Below are 21,112 nucleotides of genomic sequence, written 5' to 3' on the forward strand. Positions count from 1 at the left end.
GAATATGTATAAAGTGTATGTGTTTGTCTGTAGCTGTAAATGAAGTCTTTAAAAACAATTAAAATTATTATAATAAGGTTTTCGATATAAAATCACAAACTAAATTTGCTCTTACTTTGAACATGGCAGCCTGTGGCTCTCCTAATTCATAAAATGGAGGCTTTCCTGTGGCCATTTCTATTACAGTGCATCCCAGGGACCATATGTCAGCAGGCTTTCCATAACCTCTTGGACCCTTATCTATTATTTCTGGAGCCATATATTGAAGCGTACCTGAAACAAACAACATTTCTTGAATTCAATAAACAAAATAATTTACAATATTATAAAATGCCAGAACTGAACTAATGGAAAAATCTCATGCAATTATCTTACAAAATGAATTTGTAAATTTCTAATTTAAAGTTTAGGCTATACCAAATTTAATCATCCAATTACTTGCCAAAAAATCCTGTTTTTTTAAATTCTTTGGATTTTGGGTATTCATTAGCTTACCTAACATCACTCACTTAGCTTTACCTCCCCAGTAAGGAAATTAAATTTCATGTTGTGAGCATGCTCTTCTTCTTTAGTAAACCGAACATACTGTGACAAAAACTTACCAGTGAATGTCTCTGTATTTGGGTTGATTCCAGCAAGCCTCTTGGATGTACCAAAATCAGAGATCTTTAGGACACCACTATATGTGTTTATTAATACATTATCCCCCTAAAAGAAACAAATTCATGTTTATAGGCATTGGCAGAAGGTTTTCTAGTAAGTCTATGCAAGTGACCCTAGTGAAGTACTTAGAAGATTTCACAAGCTTACAGAAATTGTTGCTATACTAAAAATGGCATATTAATCTGGTAATTTCAAAGGTAATTTCAAAACAGCATGTTCAGGGCTATAAATTATAAACAGCACATATATAAAAGGTGTTCCCCTCATCCTCCACTCAAAACGAAACATTTGGCACAAAGTTCCTCTGTCTTGTTTCTAACATTTAGAAACATTTAAAATTTAAAAATGTTGTCTAGTACTCTGGTATTCTGGTAAAATCATTGATTGTTACATCCAACTAGAATAAAACATGTAGAGCTCAGTTCTATGTTATTATCAATATATCAGAAAACAATTCAAAATCCCTGCTTATGTGGGTAATCAGTTGCTTTGTTGCCCCCCCCCCCCTGCCCCAATATTGTTTGTGGATGCAGGGCAAAGGTTTGGGTAGCAACAGTGCTAATTATTGCTTTGAAAATTTTGTTATTTTTGTTTTTACTAGTCACCTGAACTGAACTACTGTAACACACACATAACAATTGTCAGACAGTGCTGACTTCTTTAGTAGAAAAATAAATAAATAGCACTGACCTTTATATCTCGATGAACGATCTGATTGTCATGAAGATATTTTAAACCTTCAAGAATCTGTTTGGTGTAAAAGGCAATAGTTTGTTCATTTTGTTTCAGAGGTCCCCATTTTGATCTTAGAAGAGCAGAAAGGCTTCCTGCAATAATAAAAACAGGGCCATGTTTTGTTTCTGCAAAAGAAAATATTTTGTCCCTTCTACCTGCCAAGGCCTTATAACATTGAACATCAGCCATTTATTACATAAGACATTGTTCATGTGTTTTGCTGGGAGCAATGACTCTTTCAAAAACAAAAGTTTCAGTGCAAAGTGTTTATGGGGTTGTCTTTTGTAGGTCCTGAATATGTGCCTTAGTGTTCATGGCTACACTGTAGTCATGTTTTTACATCATATGGAAACTATTAGAGATATATGTGAATAAGCCTTATTATTGAGTGTCTGTTTAATATATATATATATATATATACACATAGCAATTGGGCTCTGCTAAACTAAACCTAAATTAAACAGGTATAACACATATATTACCTTTATGTTACTTTCAACAATCATTCAAAAAGCCACAAAAGAGATTATCCACTAATACATACATTCCAATATAATAACAAATATTTACAATAAAAAAAACACTGATGTACAAATCACAATCATACTGACACAATCATAAATTAGATAAAGGATAAGTACTGGACTGTAAAATCATAAAGCCACAGTCTGGCTCCAGTGTGAAGAGTTGTATGCTAACTACTAGGCAATTGTATCCTATTTTCTTAACTCTTTACAATGCATTCAAAAATATTTTGGCGAGAGCTAGGCCTTAAACTAAACCTAAACCAGCTACAGAAGTTTACCCTCATGTCCTCAAAGTTCATCCCCTCAAATATTTATTTGTGGCAGAACTAGGTTTCTTTTGGAATCAGTGGTCTTGTTGCCTTTCCAATGTTTGAGTATCTGAGCCATAGTAGTTGGTGGGATCTGTGTAAAGCAGATATGTCTTGTTATCATATATTACTCAGTTAAGAATGACTGAATGCATTACCAAATGTTTATTTCTTGGACATGTAATTCACCACCTATATCATTTCTTTCTCTGTTCTGTAAGGGAAACTTTTCTAAAACAGATCAAGAAAATTTAACAGTGATACTCATTAGGCTGCAACTGTCATTTTTAGTTCTTTACTAAAAATCTGATTGGCAAAAAAAAAAAACACCTCATCTTATTTTTCCCTTAATTTTAAAGTAAACCTCTGTAAATGATTCCTTATGAATTGCCCATACTGGAATATAATATAGAATAGAGTCCAGTTTTTGCCACTGAATCTCTTTTGGACAAAATTCACATATAAATCAAATCATGCAAAGACTAAGAATTCGAGTTGAATGTCATTTGGGAGCTTTTAGTTGTTCTTTTAACTCACAACTTCACATCTGCAATAAACTCTTTCTCCAGAAATGACATTGGATAGCAATTTATCTTTTGACATGTATATGTTACTTTGCCCTGAATTGTCAATATCCTGAAAGTATATTTTTTACAGATTAATAAAGTATTGTATGTATACTACTAACATCAAAACAAGACATACTTGTACAATTAAAAGCTATATTTGCTCAAGCTTATGTTTTGTTCTATAGTTACAGCTGCAGTTATATACCATTAGATGGTAAAGTAAAATGTTTAAGACCTAAACTAACTAGCATAAAAATGTAACCTAATTTTTACTATGCTTCACTGAAAACTTGTTTGTGTGTTGATTTTATTTGGGTAATGAAGTCATTCTTAAGCATGAGGGGCTCAAAGTGAAGTGGGCAATACATGGCAGGTGACTTGTTTTGAAGCCTGCGTGCATGAGGCCTGACTTACTGTATTCAAGATGCTATTGGCAAGAAACCAACAACAAATAGTCAGTGGTTTTTGGATTTCTATTTAGACTTTTGGTTTCAGTAAAAAAAAATTCCAGTGAGCTCTCCAGAGGTTTTAGGATTGTGTAGGTACAGAGTGCCTACAATTTAACATTTTTCTGTTTAAAAATGCAAATGAGTTTTGTAAACATTTTGTATTAGAAGACACGTAAAACACAGAACATTGTTGTGGTACAAATCATCTTTACAGTACAGGTAGTCCCCGGGTTACATACGAGACTGTAGGGACTGTAGGTTTATTCTTAATTTGAATTTGTATGTAATTCAGAACAGGTACATTATTTTAATAAATGCAACTGGGACAGACGTTTATCTTAACATATTATTAGGCAGTGTGGTGTCAGTTACTGTATAAAATCTTCACTTAGTTATTCACAAACAAAGCAAAAGAACAAAGCAAAAAAAAAAAACTTTTTGGAGCCTGGACATTCATTAACTTCTGGAGCAAGCTGTGCTTTGATAAGCAAAAAAAAAACAAATGCAGAATTTGTCTTGGTCATTAAAGAGTTACAAGGGCTTGCAGAACAGCAAAAGATTTCTTCTGCAAGTCTTGCGAACCGCCCCCCTCCCTCCTCAAGCCTCCATCCTGCACACAAACAAGCAGGGAAGAATGTTCGTATCTAGGAGTCGTCGATAAGTCGGATGTCCTTAACACGGGGACTACCTAAAAAGCATTTTGACCAAAATTTTACATTTATAATGGCTGCAAAGATTCAAACAATGGTCAAAAATGGTCAAATGAATGTAGACAATCCACTTTCACTATTTCTTATTATCCAACACCACTGAGATTTTTTTTCTTTTTGTCACAAAACATTATACAGGTAATGATATTATTTTTCATACAAGCAAAATATGTTTCTCAGATCTGGGAAGCACTGTCTAAAAAGTTAAAACTGACCATTTCACACCTTATATTTACTGCAAAGCTGTGTGTTAGCTTTTCTCTCAGTCCTCCTTACATATATATATATATCTCCAGACACACAAACAAGAGTCTGTCTAATAATAACAGCTGCAATTCAGTAACCACAAACCACTACATGACTACCTGCTTGTGTCTCTTCTTACACTGTGGTACTGTATGTGTGCTGTTCTTCAACCAAAAGATTTTTTCTCATTATGGTAATTGCTACCACACACTTCAGTCCTCAGCAGTTTTAAGAATTCTCTTTACACTAATGAAAATAACCACTTATAATGTTTTTCAGTCTCTCTTTTTTGTCTGAATTAGACAGGAGAGCCAAGAAATAATGCACAAAAATAACCTTTATAAGTATTAAAAAGTTAGTGAAAGTCTCCCCAACACGAATACAGCGATAAAACATTTGTCTTACTGAAAGGCAAGAGTTAGAGAGTCTTTGCAGAGCAGGGGTGTTCAAAAGGTGGATTGCGATCTACTGGTAGATCGCAAAAGGCAACGCAAGTAGATCGCGGAGCCCTGCCTTTTAAAATAAATTCTCCAGCGCACGGGAGTTATTATGTCCAAGTTTTTATTGTCGGTAGATCATTTTGACTTGGTCATTTTAAAAGTAGCTCGCAAGCCAAAAAAGTGTGAGCACCCCTGCTAAAGAGTATTACTACCTGTGACTCTGTGAGAATGAATTCTGACCAGTAAATGATACCATCTGGTACATGAACTGAAAGAAAATTTAATCCCTTCCTACTGTATACAAAACATAGATGAAAATGGCGAATTTCAGGTAAAGAAATTACATTTTTATTTCTCCTAATTAGCAGGGCCATGTTCCATGTTACTTCTGTTCTAAGAGAAAATGTGTGACATGCCCTGCGACATAGAAGGCTTGATGGAAGGGGGGAAATGATACAGGAAATGACTATGGGAGATACAGGCACAATCCATCAGCACTGTCCAAGATTCAAAGGCCCTGATTTATTAAAGTTCTCCAAGGCCGGAGAGAATACACTTTTATCAGTGAACCTGGGTAATACAGCAAACCTGGAATGGATCTGGACCAGGATTCAACATTTGCTAACAAATAGCTTGATGTTAGGAAATCCATTCCAGGTTTGCTCAATTACTCAGCCTCACTGAAGAAAGTGTATTCTCTCCAGCCTTGGAGAACTTTAATAAATCAGGGCCAAAGAGTCAAAGGACATAAACAGAACACAACATCATGGATCTACTTCTATGTTTGGCTTGTTTAGAGTGACAAGAAGTGGTGGGAATCAAAGGTGTTTGTAAAGAAATGAAGACACTAGTCAGTAAAAGGCAAGTGACATTTGACATTTTTTTAAGTTACATTATATTAATACAAGAAAAAAGAAAAGGTAACTTTTGGGTTCCCCTTATACTTTAATTTAGAATACATTTCAATACCAGCATTAACCAGCAGATGGTACTGCTAGTGAACAATGCGACTAGAGCATGCAGTGTACCAGTAATATTACTACATTCTTACTACATTCCCTTTACTCATTGGACAGAAGGAATATTGTGATTTTGCGTAAATATAACATTTTGGCATAACATGCAGTATGTATCTCTGTTCATTATAACGCCAATAAATATGAACTTACCTCCTGGCACCTGTTCCATGAATATCTTTATAAAGCCACTTTCACTGAAGGAGCCCAAATATTGGACAATATTTTTGTGTTTTAGGTGCCTGTGAAGTGCAATCTCTTCATGAAGGGGTTGAGAGTACCTGTAAGTAGGTAAATATTTAATAACAAAGGAAACTGGACCACAACATACATTACAAGGTAAAATACACAAAAGAATCTAAAAAAGGAAATGCATAACCTCAGGAAGGTCCAAGCATACTGCAAGAATACTGCTACATTAATGCTTACATTGCTACAAAAAGAGGAACATTGAGACTGGTACCTGATTGTCCATAAAGACAAACCCGTTTCTGTTCTACTGGAAAGTCTAACATTTCAAACATCTCACTAAAAGGAAATAATGAACAACTAGTCTCCTATAGACACTAAAATACAATCTGCCTTCGCCTGTCTAATGTCCCTATCTGTGTCTGCATAGCTATGGCAATTACTAGATTCATTTTATCATGTAAGTACCAATTGCAAGACTATATAAGAACAATTTGAAAAAATATTATTTCTTTTTAGCCAATAATAAATACTGAAGCCAGCAATAGATTGTACTGTAATTCTTATTGTTACTCTTGTTCCTTGATGTTATATGGACATTTCACAGTGGCTCGCGGTTAACAGAAACCTTAGGCCCTTACTGGGGCCATTCCTTCATTGTAATGGATGACTTGATATGGAGCACAGGCTCTTACATCTCCAGTCACACCTCAGAGCTGGCTACATTCTCGGTGACCTCCGAACCTAAATTGCTGTTTATATAACACCCGCTCTTGCAAAAATTTACAACATTAATGAAACAAACATTGTGCTAGTTCCTAAAATTGGCCATTATAAGCTAAATTATTAATTACCTTGCACCACAGTGAAGTAATGTAGTCTGAAGGCCTTTATTTAAAATGTAATTTGTTTTAAAAGGAGATCAGTACAGCAGCACAAAGCTGCCTGTTAAGAACTGAACTGGTAATCTTTATTGCCTCTTAAGATACTTTTAGTGACAATATTAATTCCCATAATTTGTACTAATTTAATATATTCTTTTTATGTGGCTTGCATTATTATTATTACAGACCAGACACAATAGAAATGATTTACCAGTGGTACAAGTACACTGTCAGGCTTCATGCTACAAAGATAACACAATATCACACATACTTCATAGTACAATTCTATTAGATTTATTTAAACTCAAAACTTATTCCTGTTGACACACATCTATAATGGCATACTTTGTACTTTGTGCTTGCTTTTTTCCTCTCCCATGCTGTGAGCAACAAGATAAATCTTGAGGGAATGCTATGATACATAAATAAAACAAGACAGAATATGAATGATGGCTACTGTGTTATAGTTTACTGCCTGTAAAGTTGAACCCTGCATTATTTTTGGATGGAATCAGTAAACTCTTTCGGGGAAAAAACATTTTTTTCAGCACAGAGCTATGATTTTTTGATGATGTGTGCGTCAAGCAACTGTATACAAGAAAGTGAAACATTCAACACAAATGCACATTTATTTACTGACAGTAAACAGCCTAAACTTCACTAGTCTTATAACAGTGCATTTAGTGTATAGGAAACCTGTAAAGAAGTGGTATAGAGGCCACTGCTGATGTAGGCCACTGCTGTCTGACTCTTTAGCCCCTTACCCCTCATTGATGCTGTTGTCTACCGCCCCCCTGGCCCAGAATCACAATTTTTGGATAACTTTGCATCCTGGCTCCCACACATTCTTTCCCATGACCTGCCCACCCTCATCCTTGGTGACTTTAATGTTGCAATGGATGAGCCCAACCTTCCCTCCTCAGCCAAAATGCTCTCCATTACCCCCTCATTTGGACTCAGAACACAGAACATCAATGGTCCCACACACATAGCCTTTAGACCTGGTATTTTCTAAACTCTGCAACCTCACCCTCCTTGACTCACCATTTACCCTTTCTGATCATAACCTTATCACCTTCAACCTAATGAACTCTTGCCCTCCCTTGCCACATCCCAGGCTTGGTCAATGGCAGAGAGATATCCATAACCTTGACCACAACCTTTTCTCAAACTGCCTTGCGTCCAAAACCCCCTCCCACTCCAAAATCACCTCCCCAGATGAAGCTGCCACCATGTTAAAACACTCTCTTTCTCTGGCTTTGGATAATGTTGCCCCTGCCACCTTCCGCTACCCCCGCCCTGTCAACCCCCGACCCTGGCACAACAATCACACCAAACAGCAACAAATGACTGTTCGTGCAACTGAGCGTAACTGGAGAAAATCTGGCCTCAGGGCTGACTTCATGGAATACGAAGCCAGGCTACAAAGCTTTAACATAGGGCTCACTGTCACCAAGCAAAATTATTTCTCCGCAGTCATTTCTTCTCAAGCTTCCAACCCACACAATCCCTTCTCTATAATTGCCTCCCGCCTAAACCCCACACCTGCTCCCCCTACAACATCCTTCTCTGCCCAGGACATTGCCACCTACCTTAGATATAAAACAGACAAAATCAGACATGATGTCTCTGCCCACTGAGCCACTCCAACCATACCCACCCCTTCCACCTGTAAATCATCACTGGCCTCTCTCAGCCCTATTACTGTGGATGATGTCTTAACTCTTCTCTCATCATCTCCGTCTACTACCTGTCCACTTAACCCAGTTCCCTCTGATCTACTCTGTGCCCATTCCTCCACCCTGGCCCCTGCCCTAACCAAACTATTCATCTTCTCCCTTTCTACTGGTAAATACCCCTCAGCTTTTAAACATGCCATAATTCTCCCTATCCTTAAGAAACCCTCACTGGACCCCTCCCTACCCTCTAACCCTCCGTGTCCTATCTCCCTTCTCCCATATGTCTCCGAACTTCTTGAATACCTTGTCTACAAAAAACTCACCCATTACCTGAGCACCAACTCTCTCCTTGACCTCTCCAGTCTGGTATTAGAGCTGCCCATTCCACTGAAAAAGCCCTTAGTAAAGTGGCCAATGACTTCATCAGAGCACCATTGGTATCAGTGACACTGCTCTCTCTTGGTTTGCTTCCTATCTGTCTGACCGCTCCCTTCAAGTTTCTTTCAATGATAACTCATCCTCGCCCACTCTCCTCCCTGATGGTGTTCCCCAACGGTCTGTCCTTGGACCGGTCCTCTTTTTTCTGTACCTTCTTTCTGGGTAGTCTCATATCCTTCTTTGGCTTACAGTACCATCTGTATGCTGATCACAGTCAAATCTATCTGTCCCCCACTGACTTGTCTCCCTCAGTCCTTGATAAGGTCTCATGCTGCCTGTCAGCCATCTCACTGTATGAATGTCTGACCGATTCCTGAAACTCAACCTGGATAAAACAGAACTCATCATCACCCCCCCCCCCCCCCCTTCTCCAATTCCGTATCTCCCCATGACATATATCTAACTGTTAACAACACTGTTTCTCAGCCCTCCCCTCAGGCATGTTGTCTTGGTGTAACCTTTCACTCTGCCCTCTCATTGACCCCCCATATTCAGAACATTTCCAGGTCCAGTCACTTTCACCTACGCAACATCTCCAAAATCCACCCCTACCTGTCCCCTGGTCCACCAAACTCCTTGTACACGCTCTCATCATCTCTGGTCTGGACTACTTTAACATCCTCCTCTCTGGTATTCCACTAACCCGACTCTCTCATCTACAATCCATTATCAATGCTGCAGCCAGACTTATCCATCCTTCCCTCCGCTCCTCTTCCGCTGCATCTCTTTGAAGTTCTCTTCATTGGCTTCCATTTCACCTGAGAATCAAAATTAAAGTCCTATGCTTTGCCTTCAAATCCCTCCACAGTTCTTGTCCCACTTAAATTTCTGACTTGGTAAAAAAAAATACTCCGAAAAATACCCGCAGCCGCTCTCTCTGCTTCTCCAATGACCTCCTAATGTCTTCCTCACTCATATCCTCATCACACGCACGGATGCAAGACTTCTCTAGAGATGCCCCAACTCTCTGGAATGGTCTTCCTCGTCCTTTTCGGCTTGCTCCTACTTTCCGCTCATTTAAAACAGAACTCAAAACCCATTTTTTCAAACTTGCCTACCTATCTAATTCTGTCTTTTGAAACCATCACTACTTCCCACCACTACATATTTCCCTCCTATTGTTTGTAATTTCCCCCACCTACTAGATTGTAAGCTCTTTGGGGCAGGGTCCTCTTCTCCTGTATCACTGTCTGTATTAGTCTGTCATTTGCAACCCCTATTTAATGTACAGTGCTGCGTAATATGTTGGCGCTATATAAATCCTGTTTATTAATAATAATAATAATAATAATAACAATGTTTCCTGAAATTAATAGCCAGAGCAGTACAGTGAAAGCAGACAGCCAAACAATCTCTAAAATTAAAATCATGACCATAGAAGCACAAAATAATATTACATTAGCCTGGTAAAAGCAGACACTTCATATGGAAAATTACATATTACTTTAACAGTGTAAACCCTGCTGTAACCATGAGCATAATGTTTTGTAGACACTGCATATGGCCATAACAATAGGGTTCAACTGCCCTTGTTAGAGAAGAGTGGGAAATCAGCAAATAAATCACACAAAGGTGATAGGGTCATGTGCATACATTAAGTCAATACTCTGCTAATGGCAAGCCACTCAGTAGAAGACACATTGATCCCAGGTTAGGTCCAGGTGATATTGTTCTACAGGTAGAACATGCAGTCAGGTCTTTACCCCAACTCGGATGTCGGGGAGTTGAAAGCCAAGAAAAAGTAGGGGACCAAAGCATCTAAGAAAGTCGTGGTCAAGTCATGTTTTGTCACCCTCATCAAGTAAATTAACAGGATTCCCCCCCCCCCCCCAGCAGAGTTTCTTTTATTGTAAAAAGATAATATATTTGTCTAAATAAATCGTAATATTTTTAAAGAACAAATAATGAAGTGTTGATCTACTGTAGGTATTTTCCATTTGCAGCTGTTTTCACTAAACCAAAAACAAAGAAAAAAAGACCCTATCAGGTCCATAAACAAATGCAACAATAATATGTAAATATATGCAAATATCTGGCACATGGGCACACAAAATGCCAGGAATATGCAATACTCATAATGTCTATAAGGCATACCTTTTTAAGTGACAGAAAAATTAAATGGTTTTGAGGTTTACAAAGATTTGTCTTCTAACTATTGCCTAGTGCTAGTTTAATGCCCCACTTCAGCTTTCCACCCACCCCAACATACAACTTCCCTGTTTCCTATCTAAATGGCCATTTCCCCCCACTAATTCATGGTCAGGAGACCACTCTAAATCCGGAAGAAGAGTCTTATTGGTGACATAGCAAGTTGACATTGTGATGGCAGACAGGTTAAGTAAAACTTTACTTCTTTAGAGCATTTTTAGAAAAAAATATAGGGATTTAAAGTCAAATTATAAGGAAACAATTTTCTGTATTAGTGAATAGTCCCAAACTTTGCAGCAAAAATTGGTATTGGGTCTGCCTTTCAGATACAATAATGAAATATAGTATGGCACAATTAGCACACTGATGTACCCACGACTGTTGCACTGAGATTACAGATAGAGAAGCTACTGGACAACCTACAATGTCGGAAACCATTATCTTTATATTTATATAACTGCTACTGCATACGGCCCTGAGCATATTTGTTACATTTGGCACAATGTCATGAACAAGCACAATTTCAAAACTGTGTTCACTAAATAGAATCTCAACCTGGCATTAAGCAAGATGAGTCATGTTCTCTAGTTCTCACAACTCTGCATGCTGAACTGCCAAAAATGTTTTTTGGAAAGTACTTCGATTTTTCCGAATCTCTATTTTTATATCACAATTTGTGCAACAGTCTGAGAAAATTCATTTAAATCCAGTACTTGCTTAAACTATTTATGTGCATATTGTTTGAGAACGTAACATATGCTTTGTAAAATACACTTAGATGAACCATAACTATTAATTGACTCAATATACATAACAATACCATATAATATAGATTCTACAATCGCTATATAAGGTTTTGCTGGCTAAAATTACATGTCAGAGAAAGTGTCTTAATTTATTGTGTATTTAAAGGGCAATTTTTAGGTTTTGGGTAGTGCTGGGAGTGCATAAAACCCCTGTTTATTTTGTTCTATTAGTTTACTTTATGAGAACATTTCTGTTCGCTTCCAAACCTAAAGATGAAACAAAAAGTAAAACAAATCTCCAAAAATTAGAGCAATTCCCCTATTTGACAGTTCCCTTCAACAGATCTATACTAAAAGATTTCCTCTATTCTCTTGCTCTGGGGACAACTCTAAAACGTTGTGCCCCTAATTTTTTCTTGCTCACAATGGTCACCAGCACAAATAGAGAAGGGCTTTACCTAGAGATATACTTTAAGTTATTGAAAGGTAAATGAACCATATAACTGGGCCACTTGTGATTACATAAAAGTAGTGTAAAGATTGTCACAGGCATTTAAACATGGTCAGTCAGCTGTACAAAAGAAATCAGCTGTACAAAAAAAAAAAGTATGTTTGGAGGGGGCAGTGGCGGCAAGTTAAATCAGCACAATAATTGAAGAACAATGCAGCACTAACTGCATGTTTCCAGCTTCAACCACATGCACCTTTGTTTGTCGGTGATGGGCAAGATTATTGTTCTTATACGCTACTTGAGTGAAATGACTGGCTCCAAAATTCTGCAATATGTGAATCTATTACAGATACTTTATCTGTTTAAAGAAAGATAATGTATTTTGTGGTCAGATGACTATGGAAATAAAGTTTAAAAATAACATTTTAATAAATATTTCCCAAATAACATACTAAGGAAACCAAGCCAAAAATAAAAAAGATTCAGTAAATTTCTATGTTATTCAACAACAGAACGAGCTTTGGGAAACCTCTGTACAGCAACATGTATGGGTCTTTTTCTCACATTTGAATCACATACAAAAGCAACACATAACACATATAGTAACATATAGATAATTATGAAAATACCAAGTGCACTTTATTTTTTTCTACGTTTTATTGTTATCAGCTCCGCAATAATTTACATATAAGTATTACATGTCCTCATAGGAAAGAAACCACCCCATGATAGTCCTATACCAAGTGGCAGCACACAATCCCTGCGGGCCTCTAGCTCCTCTCTACCTGCTGTAGACAGGCAGTGGGGGGACAAGATGGCGCCACACAGCCCTGATAGATGGTCTTTGAGAGCCAAAAATCCCTCTAAAATATTTTTGTTGTCACAGGATATTTAGAACAATGCTTATGCTTAATTAAATTACTCCCCTCCAAACTAGATTTGGATTTGTTTATGAAATGTATAGGGAAAACTCTCCACACAGAAATGGCAGTTTCAAAGCGGGATTTAAGAAACAAGATTAAGTATGTGAAACAGGTCACAGGCGACAAAAATGAAGATACTGGGCAACATATATACTATCACTTTAAATGAGCATACATTACTGCAACAATTACTTTATCATCAAAGATAATTAGTGAAAAATATCACAATTGGAGGCCATCCAGAAACAACAGAGCTCAAGGACTTGCTCACAGCAACGTCTGTGATTTTCAAAATGCCGTAAGTAAACATAAGGGGCCTGACTTTTTAAAGCTCTCCAAGGTTGGAGAGAATACACTTTCATCAGTGAAGCTGGGTGATCCAGCAAACCTGGAATGGATTTCTTTAAAGTCATTTGCTATTTGCTAGCAAACGTTTTGAATGTTGGACCAGATCCATTTCAGGACCAGATTACACAGCTTCATTGATGAAAGTGTATATTCTACAGCCTTGGAGAGTTTTAATAAATCAGGCCCAAAGACTATACAGTCCTACAAGACTTTAAAAGTTTAATTATTATTCTGGTTACTCCAGTAAAAATAAATAAATTACCAGGCTATGTAAAATTTCCACAACATAATATTTTGGCTTTACCTTACCTGCTGTCCCTCTCAGGAACCTCCTTAATAGCAATTCTCACTTGGTTACTGAGGTCTCGTCCAGCATATACCACTCCATGAGTACCCTTACCTAGGATTACTCTGTCCCCATTTTCATCATATTCATAATCAAACTAAATAAAGGACAATATTGTTATTTTATCAAGTTCAATTACAAAAGTCAAATGAATTACATATTAAAAACAAATGAAAAAGGAGCAGTCTTTCTCCACAACATTTTTTCAACAATATGCAATATTAATGGATTCATAGGCATTTAAATCATATGCAAACAACACTTCAGGTGTAACACAACTTTCACATGTTTCTCTAAATAAGAAAATATTCTATGTCAAAGTAGCAAAAAAAAAAAAAAAAAAAAAAAAGTTTATTTAAGGAACTCACTAAAACAGATATATATATATATATCTCAAAATCCCTTTTTATAGATTTACTTATTGCCTACTTTTTTTATTACATATGCAGGCTGTCCTACAAGTTCTTTCAATAATCAGCACTAGATAACACAACTGATCTGACTGCCTCTCTTCTTTTGCAATGCAAATCTGTGTAAAAGTACTTGTGCAATCAGATGTGACTAAAGGCATAGAGCACAGCAGGAGGAGGACAAGAAGCATACTTTTTACCAAGGGATAAAGGTATATTATAACATTTCTGAACATAAATCATTTAGAAAGCATGACATGCAGGGATGCAATAAATAAAACTATGTAATAGATAGGAAATACTTTGTTGCAAAATGGAAATAGTGCAAACGCTGCAATTTTTTGTATTAACTTCTATGGACAGTTGTGTACCAAGCTTTTATGTCATCAAGCAAAAGGTGAACATTTCATTTTGGAACTAAAATATTTTTAACTAACACTAACTGGGTAATTATTTCCTATTTTACAGTCCAGCTGTAATATATTCAGGTTGTTGCAAAGGTGATGCAACATGTTAAGGTAGTATGCTGCACAAAAATTGTAACAATACCAATAATGGTAAAGTTTACTCCTCTGGAAAACGGAGAACATGCAGGTCCTTTACTGCAGAACGGATAGGTGATGTGATGTCTTGTTGGCTGGGCCGGGATGATGTCCCAAAAGCCTTGGTGAATGCCAAGATGCACAGCATATCCCATTTTATTTTTAAAGAAGATAGCAATCAGTGCGTTGGCAGTGTGTTTTATTACAGAAGGGACATCATCTGTCTCTTCTGTAATAATGGATCTGCCAGTTCCAATTTTGTTTTTTAGGGAAATGTAGTTCTACTTTAAAATCTTACTTTATCAATCAAAATTACAGAATAAAAATAAGGGAATTTTACATTTATATTATCGAAATTGTTAGCTAAAATACCATCTCTCCATTATCTTACATGTAATGATTTGTTAAAAGGCACTATCCATAATTCCAACAAGTAATCAGAGATCTTTTGAGAAGCGGTGCATGATAAGGCTGCAGGTAATGTCCAAAAGTTAGATGGTAAATAACATTTTCATCATTTCATGAACATCAATATCTGCATTTGCTACAATAGCAACTAAATGGTAAACATTGTAAAAGTGAAGAACGTGACTGAAGAATAGTAAGAATCTATGTCGTTCATGCTGGATCCAAATATTGATCAATTTCACATTCAGGGTATAAACTGCCTTGGAGCTACAAGGACTCTGATTAGCAGCTCATAGACAAATAGAGATTTGGAGGAAACAGGAGCCCCATACAGACTGTTAAGAGAGATTTAAAAATGTATTTTGTCATAGAAAGGCAAGTATTCAAGCCAATACTTTTCATGTGCTCTAATTGACTTTCTTCATTAGTGCTTAGAGTAAAAACCTAACAAAGTCTTTAACCTATCTTTACTCTGCTAGAAGCTAAAATGAACTGCATTCCCTGAAATATCTTCATCTTCAATTTATGAGCATAGTTTATTACAGATTGAAAACTTCCAACCAGGGATTTTCTAATGGAATGAGTATTAAAATCAAATGATGATACTTAGAGAAATTGTAATTTTAAACAGTAAAATAATATATAGACAATAAAATAATAAGACAAACAATCTATCAACCACAACAAAATTAAACAACTAATAGATATAGATTATTTAAAAAAAAGTGTGCAATTCTTACTTCAAGGGAATCTCCATCAAAATCCACATCATCTGTGTTTTTTCCATTCTCTTCAGTAATACTGTTAACCATATCAACAAATCTACAGAAATAGAAATGTATCACTCAGACAAGAAAAATATATTAGCATAAAAACCACAAAAATTTCATGGATTATCATGTAATTTTATAACTTTTAAGATGCATATCAGACCTATATTCTATCAAAGAATACATACAGTCATAATATTCCTAATCTTCTAAAACTGAAAATACTTATTACTATTATGTTAATATTCAAAAAACAATAATGGAGTATAGTGTTATCATGTGATCAAAGTAAGGGCTTACTGTGTGAGGCCATGCAAATATTTCATTAATCGCTGGTAGCTAACTTTCCAATTATAGGTTTATAGGACTGATAAAGCCTACTTTTTAAACCCATTATAGAGTTAATTCAGGCTGTTCATGAGATATAAGTGACAGATTCTTTGACTTTGTTCTTACAGACCACCAAAGCAGGTTATCCAGTCACAGGGCCAAAGAGAACTATAAAGTAGCAAGCATACAAACTCCTAATTTGTGGTCTACACATAAGTATCAAACTAAAAGTAAACTATCAAAATATAAAAAGAGGAAGGTCTAAGAAGAATCCCTTCATATTCAGTTCTATTGAATGTTTGTGTAACTCAATAAACATTAAGTTTAAATCCCCATACATTTCAGGTGTATGTAGATCAATGGTTTACATTTTTTATCCACAGCCTAAGCAGAAAAGTCAGACCCTGGCCAGCAGATGCTGAGTAGGATCTCTGGCTCTTTGTGGGAAAGCAGTGGTCTCACTGACAAGGTCTAGTGCAATTTTTTTAACTTCCTACTCAGACCCGTACCTCTGAAAATAGCAAAGTTACTGCTTTCTGCTTTAGCTTTGCTGATTAAAATCTGCAATTTAGCAAGAGTTGTATTGGACCTCTGCAAAGAGTAAGGCTCCCAATCTGCAGCATGTTAGCCATACATAGACTTTTAAACCAAGGCTGTAGATGATTTTATTTGAAAGCATACTGTATAACTTTAAACACCTTTTGGTTTATTACACCAAGCATTTACTAAGCTAATTTAAACTGAAAGTTTTGGGGTGCTTTAACGATGCTAATATTATTGGATATTCTTAGCTCTTATACCTGTCTTGAATATAGGTAGTGTTGTGGATAACAAATTTTAAATGTGCCAATGTCTATTATTGTATTGTATTGTATTGTATTGCGTTCTCATGTATAAGTACTGAGGGACATTTATGAAAGGGACATATGGTATAATAAACAAGTAACCAGTAAGTGGTAAAAGCCTTATACAACTTTTTCTAAGCAAGTTTTATCTTGCCTAGCAAAGCTGAGATAAGTCAGTGAATACGCAGATGGTTCCTCACAGTTTGCATAAATATACATACTTTTTACAATGAAACTCTGTGCAGAAGTAGACCTGGAAGTCATCTGAATTGTGTAGCACATACAGAAAACAGCACCTCTCTTCAAACTTTGAAATGCTGAAAATAGAAAACATAAAACTGAAATTAGGCACAAGGAAAACACTCTTACAAAACTAAAGACAGATGCTCTCTAGCTAAGTGATTGTGAAGTAAGCCTAGTAAATAAGTTGAAGCTGTGTTGACTCAAAATACCCCGGTTGCTAGTGAAAATCCTATTTTTATAATGTATATCGCTGACATATAATTGGATATTTAAAGTAACTGCAGGTACACCAATTTGCTTTCTTTTACATAGTTTAAAGTATCACCAAGTACGGGGTGTCCACCATGGGACTTGGGATTTGTAAGCAAATGTTTTTAATCCTTGACCAGATCCATTCCAGGTTTGCGTGATCACCCAGGTTTATCGATAAAAGTGTACCTTCTCCAGCCTGGAGAAGTTTAGTAAATTAAGCCCATTGCTTAAAAAGGAACCTAACCAAAACTTTGTGAGTGGTTATGTACTTTTTTCTTCAAACTATATGTGCTTAAATTGTTGGCATCTTAACTTCCTGTATATACATATTCTAAACAAGCAGGAAAAATACCTCAATTTTCCTATGTAGATATAAGTAATTATGGAAATTCATCTTCAACGTTCATAATAAATGTACTGAAATCTTAGCTCTTTTCCTATTACTCTCTAGCACAAAATTATTTTAGCTTGCTGGCCCTCTGATATAAACAAACACCTATTCCATGTAAGCTGTTGGAAAATGACGGAGGGCCTATTCACTCCAGGGGTGTTGTGTGCACTGCGTTAATGCAACATGTTTGAATCCATTGGTTACAATAATGCAATGCTTTGTTATAACACTGCAGTGTTTTTTCTTTATTAATCAAGTGCATCAAAAGGCATAGCCTCACCATGGCTTTACAAAAAAAGCATTTTAGGTGAATACAGTTTGCAGTTTTAGAAAATATGAAGAAGAATATGTAAATGTTTAAAAGTCCAAAGACTGGGCATGGGTGAAGTTTAACTTTATAACCTGCAATGCCAGCTTTCACATTTCTGTTTCTTTAAGGTGACTCCAATTTGCAACTTAGATGCCCAATAGTTTTATCTTTTTTATGGCCCAGAAATATACACTGCAAAAATGTAAGCCATTGTTCTACATGGTTCAAGAAAGTGGTGGATGTACAGTCCAGCCAGAATGTAATTTTTTTTTCTTTACTGTTGCAATTAATATTTGCCCACTACAAAGATCTTATTTCAACACTGTGTGCTCAATGTACACAATACTGAAACAAATCTGCAAACACTAAAGTAGGACTTTTATTAAGCCCAAAATTTTTACTTTTTTTAATTCCTTGCTTTTTGTGTAGAGATAAGTACAAAAAACAGAAAATATTGTTTTTGCAGTTTGATCAGTGATAAGTCAATTAGGAATATTATTGTGTTTAGTTTGTCTTTATTATTAAAGCTTAAATGTAGACCACCTTATAACTACATTTTGTATTAAAATACGTCAAATACCAGAATAAAAAAAAAACTTGCCTTACTCCTCTTATTGAGGATGCTTTATAATTCCACTCATGAATTCCTTTCTGAAACACGAAAAAGAAAAAGAAAAGAAAGACAGGTACATTTAGTGAAACTGAAATTTTCTTTGCTAGTTTATTCACTATTAAATCACTTTTTACAAAAATAATAATTAAACACAAATTAATAAAGTATTCATTGTAGCAATGGTAATATTCCTTAATAGCAACTGTATTGAACATTTGTAAAGTGTTCCTGTAATACCTATATTTAGGGACAAAATAAAAGGATGTAATATATCCCCAATGCTGACATGCTGAATACAATGAACATGGAAATGCAATATTACAACAAAGGCAAGGGGCAGTAGGAGTGTGTGGATTTATTGCAACCATAAATTAATATTTCAGTGATATAACTACATACTATGTGACAAAAGCATTTTCTACACTAATGTACTTGATTATCAAGGCATACTTGGAGATTTACATACAGCACCCTTAGAAAGAACACTTATCACATAAAAGAATAAGTTAGTTCATATTACATGAGCCCTTTATGTGTAGACATTTAACATATTATGTAACAATATGTATAAGAAACAAAGATCCACGGTTATAATACCCAATATTTATAAAAAAAAAAAAAACAATGGCATGGGTTTGCCGGATGCGTCATCCATTTAAACTAATAGAAACACATTAAAATACTTGTCAGTGTCACACGTGTCAATGTGTATTTTAGCACAAGATGTAACACATAACTCAGGGGGCAGAGACTAATCAGAGTAGTTCTAAATCATGCGATCAATATGTCAAATCAGGAGGCTTTAGTTAACAAAATTTAAACTGTCACCTCATTTTACAAAGGGATAAGACGCTATCACATTGTTGTTAAAGATGCTGAACACTATGACTTGTACCTTAATTAACTACACAGTTAGTAGGCAATGCACCTTTAAGTGCACCACATGTTATGTATTGAAAAAGATATTATGTGAGTTTTGGGTGTGGTGGTAGCCTATTCAAAATGAAAACCCTGTCTTAACATAATGCATATCATTGCACAAAGTACAATAATGCTTACTAAGTCGTAAATTGTGGCTCCAACTGTGGTACAAATTTCACTTAATCTGGTAAGCCACTTTTAAACAGAATTCACAGTTCTCATTCATTACCCTGGCTTTTTATTCTGTTTTGAGCTAAACAAAAATATGTGTTTTCTCATCTCTTTAAAATCAAGTAAAAATTACATTTTAGAAATAATTATGTAACATTTACCAAATTAAGCCTGTAAGTGGAAGTTTTAGGTGATGAACTCACATTTATATAAACAAAACCATAGCCATCCAAGGACATTAAGGGATAATTTTGACGGAGCCTAGCAGCTGCACAATCAGGGCAATATTTTCTACATAGAAAACAACCTACATAGTCTGATGGACAGTATATAAAATGTATTATATATATTTTATATATTATAAACAACATAGAACTTTTTATCCTTGCATTCAGATATATTACATTCTCTATATTCTAAGACAAATCAATACATTTCTAAGGTATAGATTGCATTGGTTACACAAAGTTACACAAATACATTACTTTATCATCAGGGATGACATGCCAAATAGACACCGTTTTATCATCGGCTTCACTGTTGATTGTCAGATATGATGGTTGGTAGATCTTTGTAGGTTCCAGAATTAAAACCTATAGGGCAAAAATGTTCTTTTTAGGAATAATGCACAAGAATTATGTGAGTGAAAAATCTGCTGCAACTGTGATAATATTTTCTAACATACATTCCACTGTTGGTGGAACATGGAAAGTAAAACCATAGAAATGATGTAAAGGAATAAAGAAATAAATGTTCACCAAGATTCACAAATGAAGTACAGCTGTGTTCACTCTTAATGAAACCTGAATCACTGTAGTGAACATAACTTTCTACTCCTATGCTTAACCAACAAATTCGTTTTTAATTTAGATTTTCGTCCTTTAAAAAGATGGCAAAAAACAGCATTTCTCTTCAAATAACAGCTTTATTTCCTAGGTGAAACGCAGAGCAGTCAGAAGAATTTACCACTGACCTCAATAAACGATGCATTAGATTACCAGTTTAATACAACTGAAAAGCAAGTGATATGAGCGGAGCAACATCTTTACTTTTCAGATGTTTTCTGGTTCACATTGAAAATATGTTTTTCA

The 21,112-nt window shown here is 35.7% G+C and overlaps 1 protein-coding gene across 1 annotated transcript in view; it reads right to left on the reverse strand.

Moving 5' to 3' along the window:
- Nucleotides 1-21,112, reverse strand: part of MAP3K5 (mitogen-activated protein kinase kinase kinase 5) — an 81,924-nt gene that overhangs the window by 12,293 nt on the left and 48,519 nt on the right. The window contains exons 11-19 of the mRNA XM_072408946.1: nt 20,507-20,614; nt 18,918-18,967; nt 17,342-17,437; nt 15,916-15,997; nt 13,779-13,912; nt 5,817-5,944; nt 1,354-1,490; nt 603-708; nt 116-273 (exon numbers count right to left, since the gene is read on the reverse strand). Coding sequence (XP_072265047.1) covers nt 116-273; nt 603-708; nt 1,354-1,490; nt 5,817-5,944; nt 13,779-13,912; nt 15,916-15,997; nt 17,342-17,437; nt 18,918-18,967; nt 20,507-20,614 — 999 coding nt within the window. The remainder of the gene's footprint in view (nt 1-115; nt 274-602; nt 709-1,353; nt 1,491-5,816; nt 5,945-13,778; nt 13,913-15,915; nt 15,998-17,341; nt 17,438-18,917; nt 18,968-20,506; nt 20,615-21,112) is intronic.

Source organism: Pyxicephalus adspersus, chromosome 4, assembly GCF_032062135.1.
Source record: "Pyxicephalus adspersus chromosome 4, UCB_Pads_2.0, whole genome shotgun sequence".
In the NCBI taxonomy this organism is placed as follows: domain Eukaryota; kingdom Metazoa; phylum Chordata; class Amphibia; order Anura; family Pyxicephalidae; genus Pyxicephalus; species Pyxicephalus adspersus.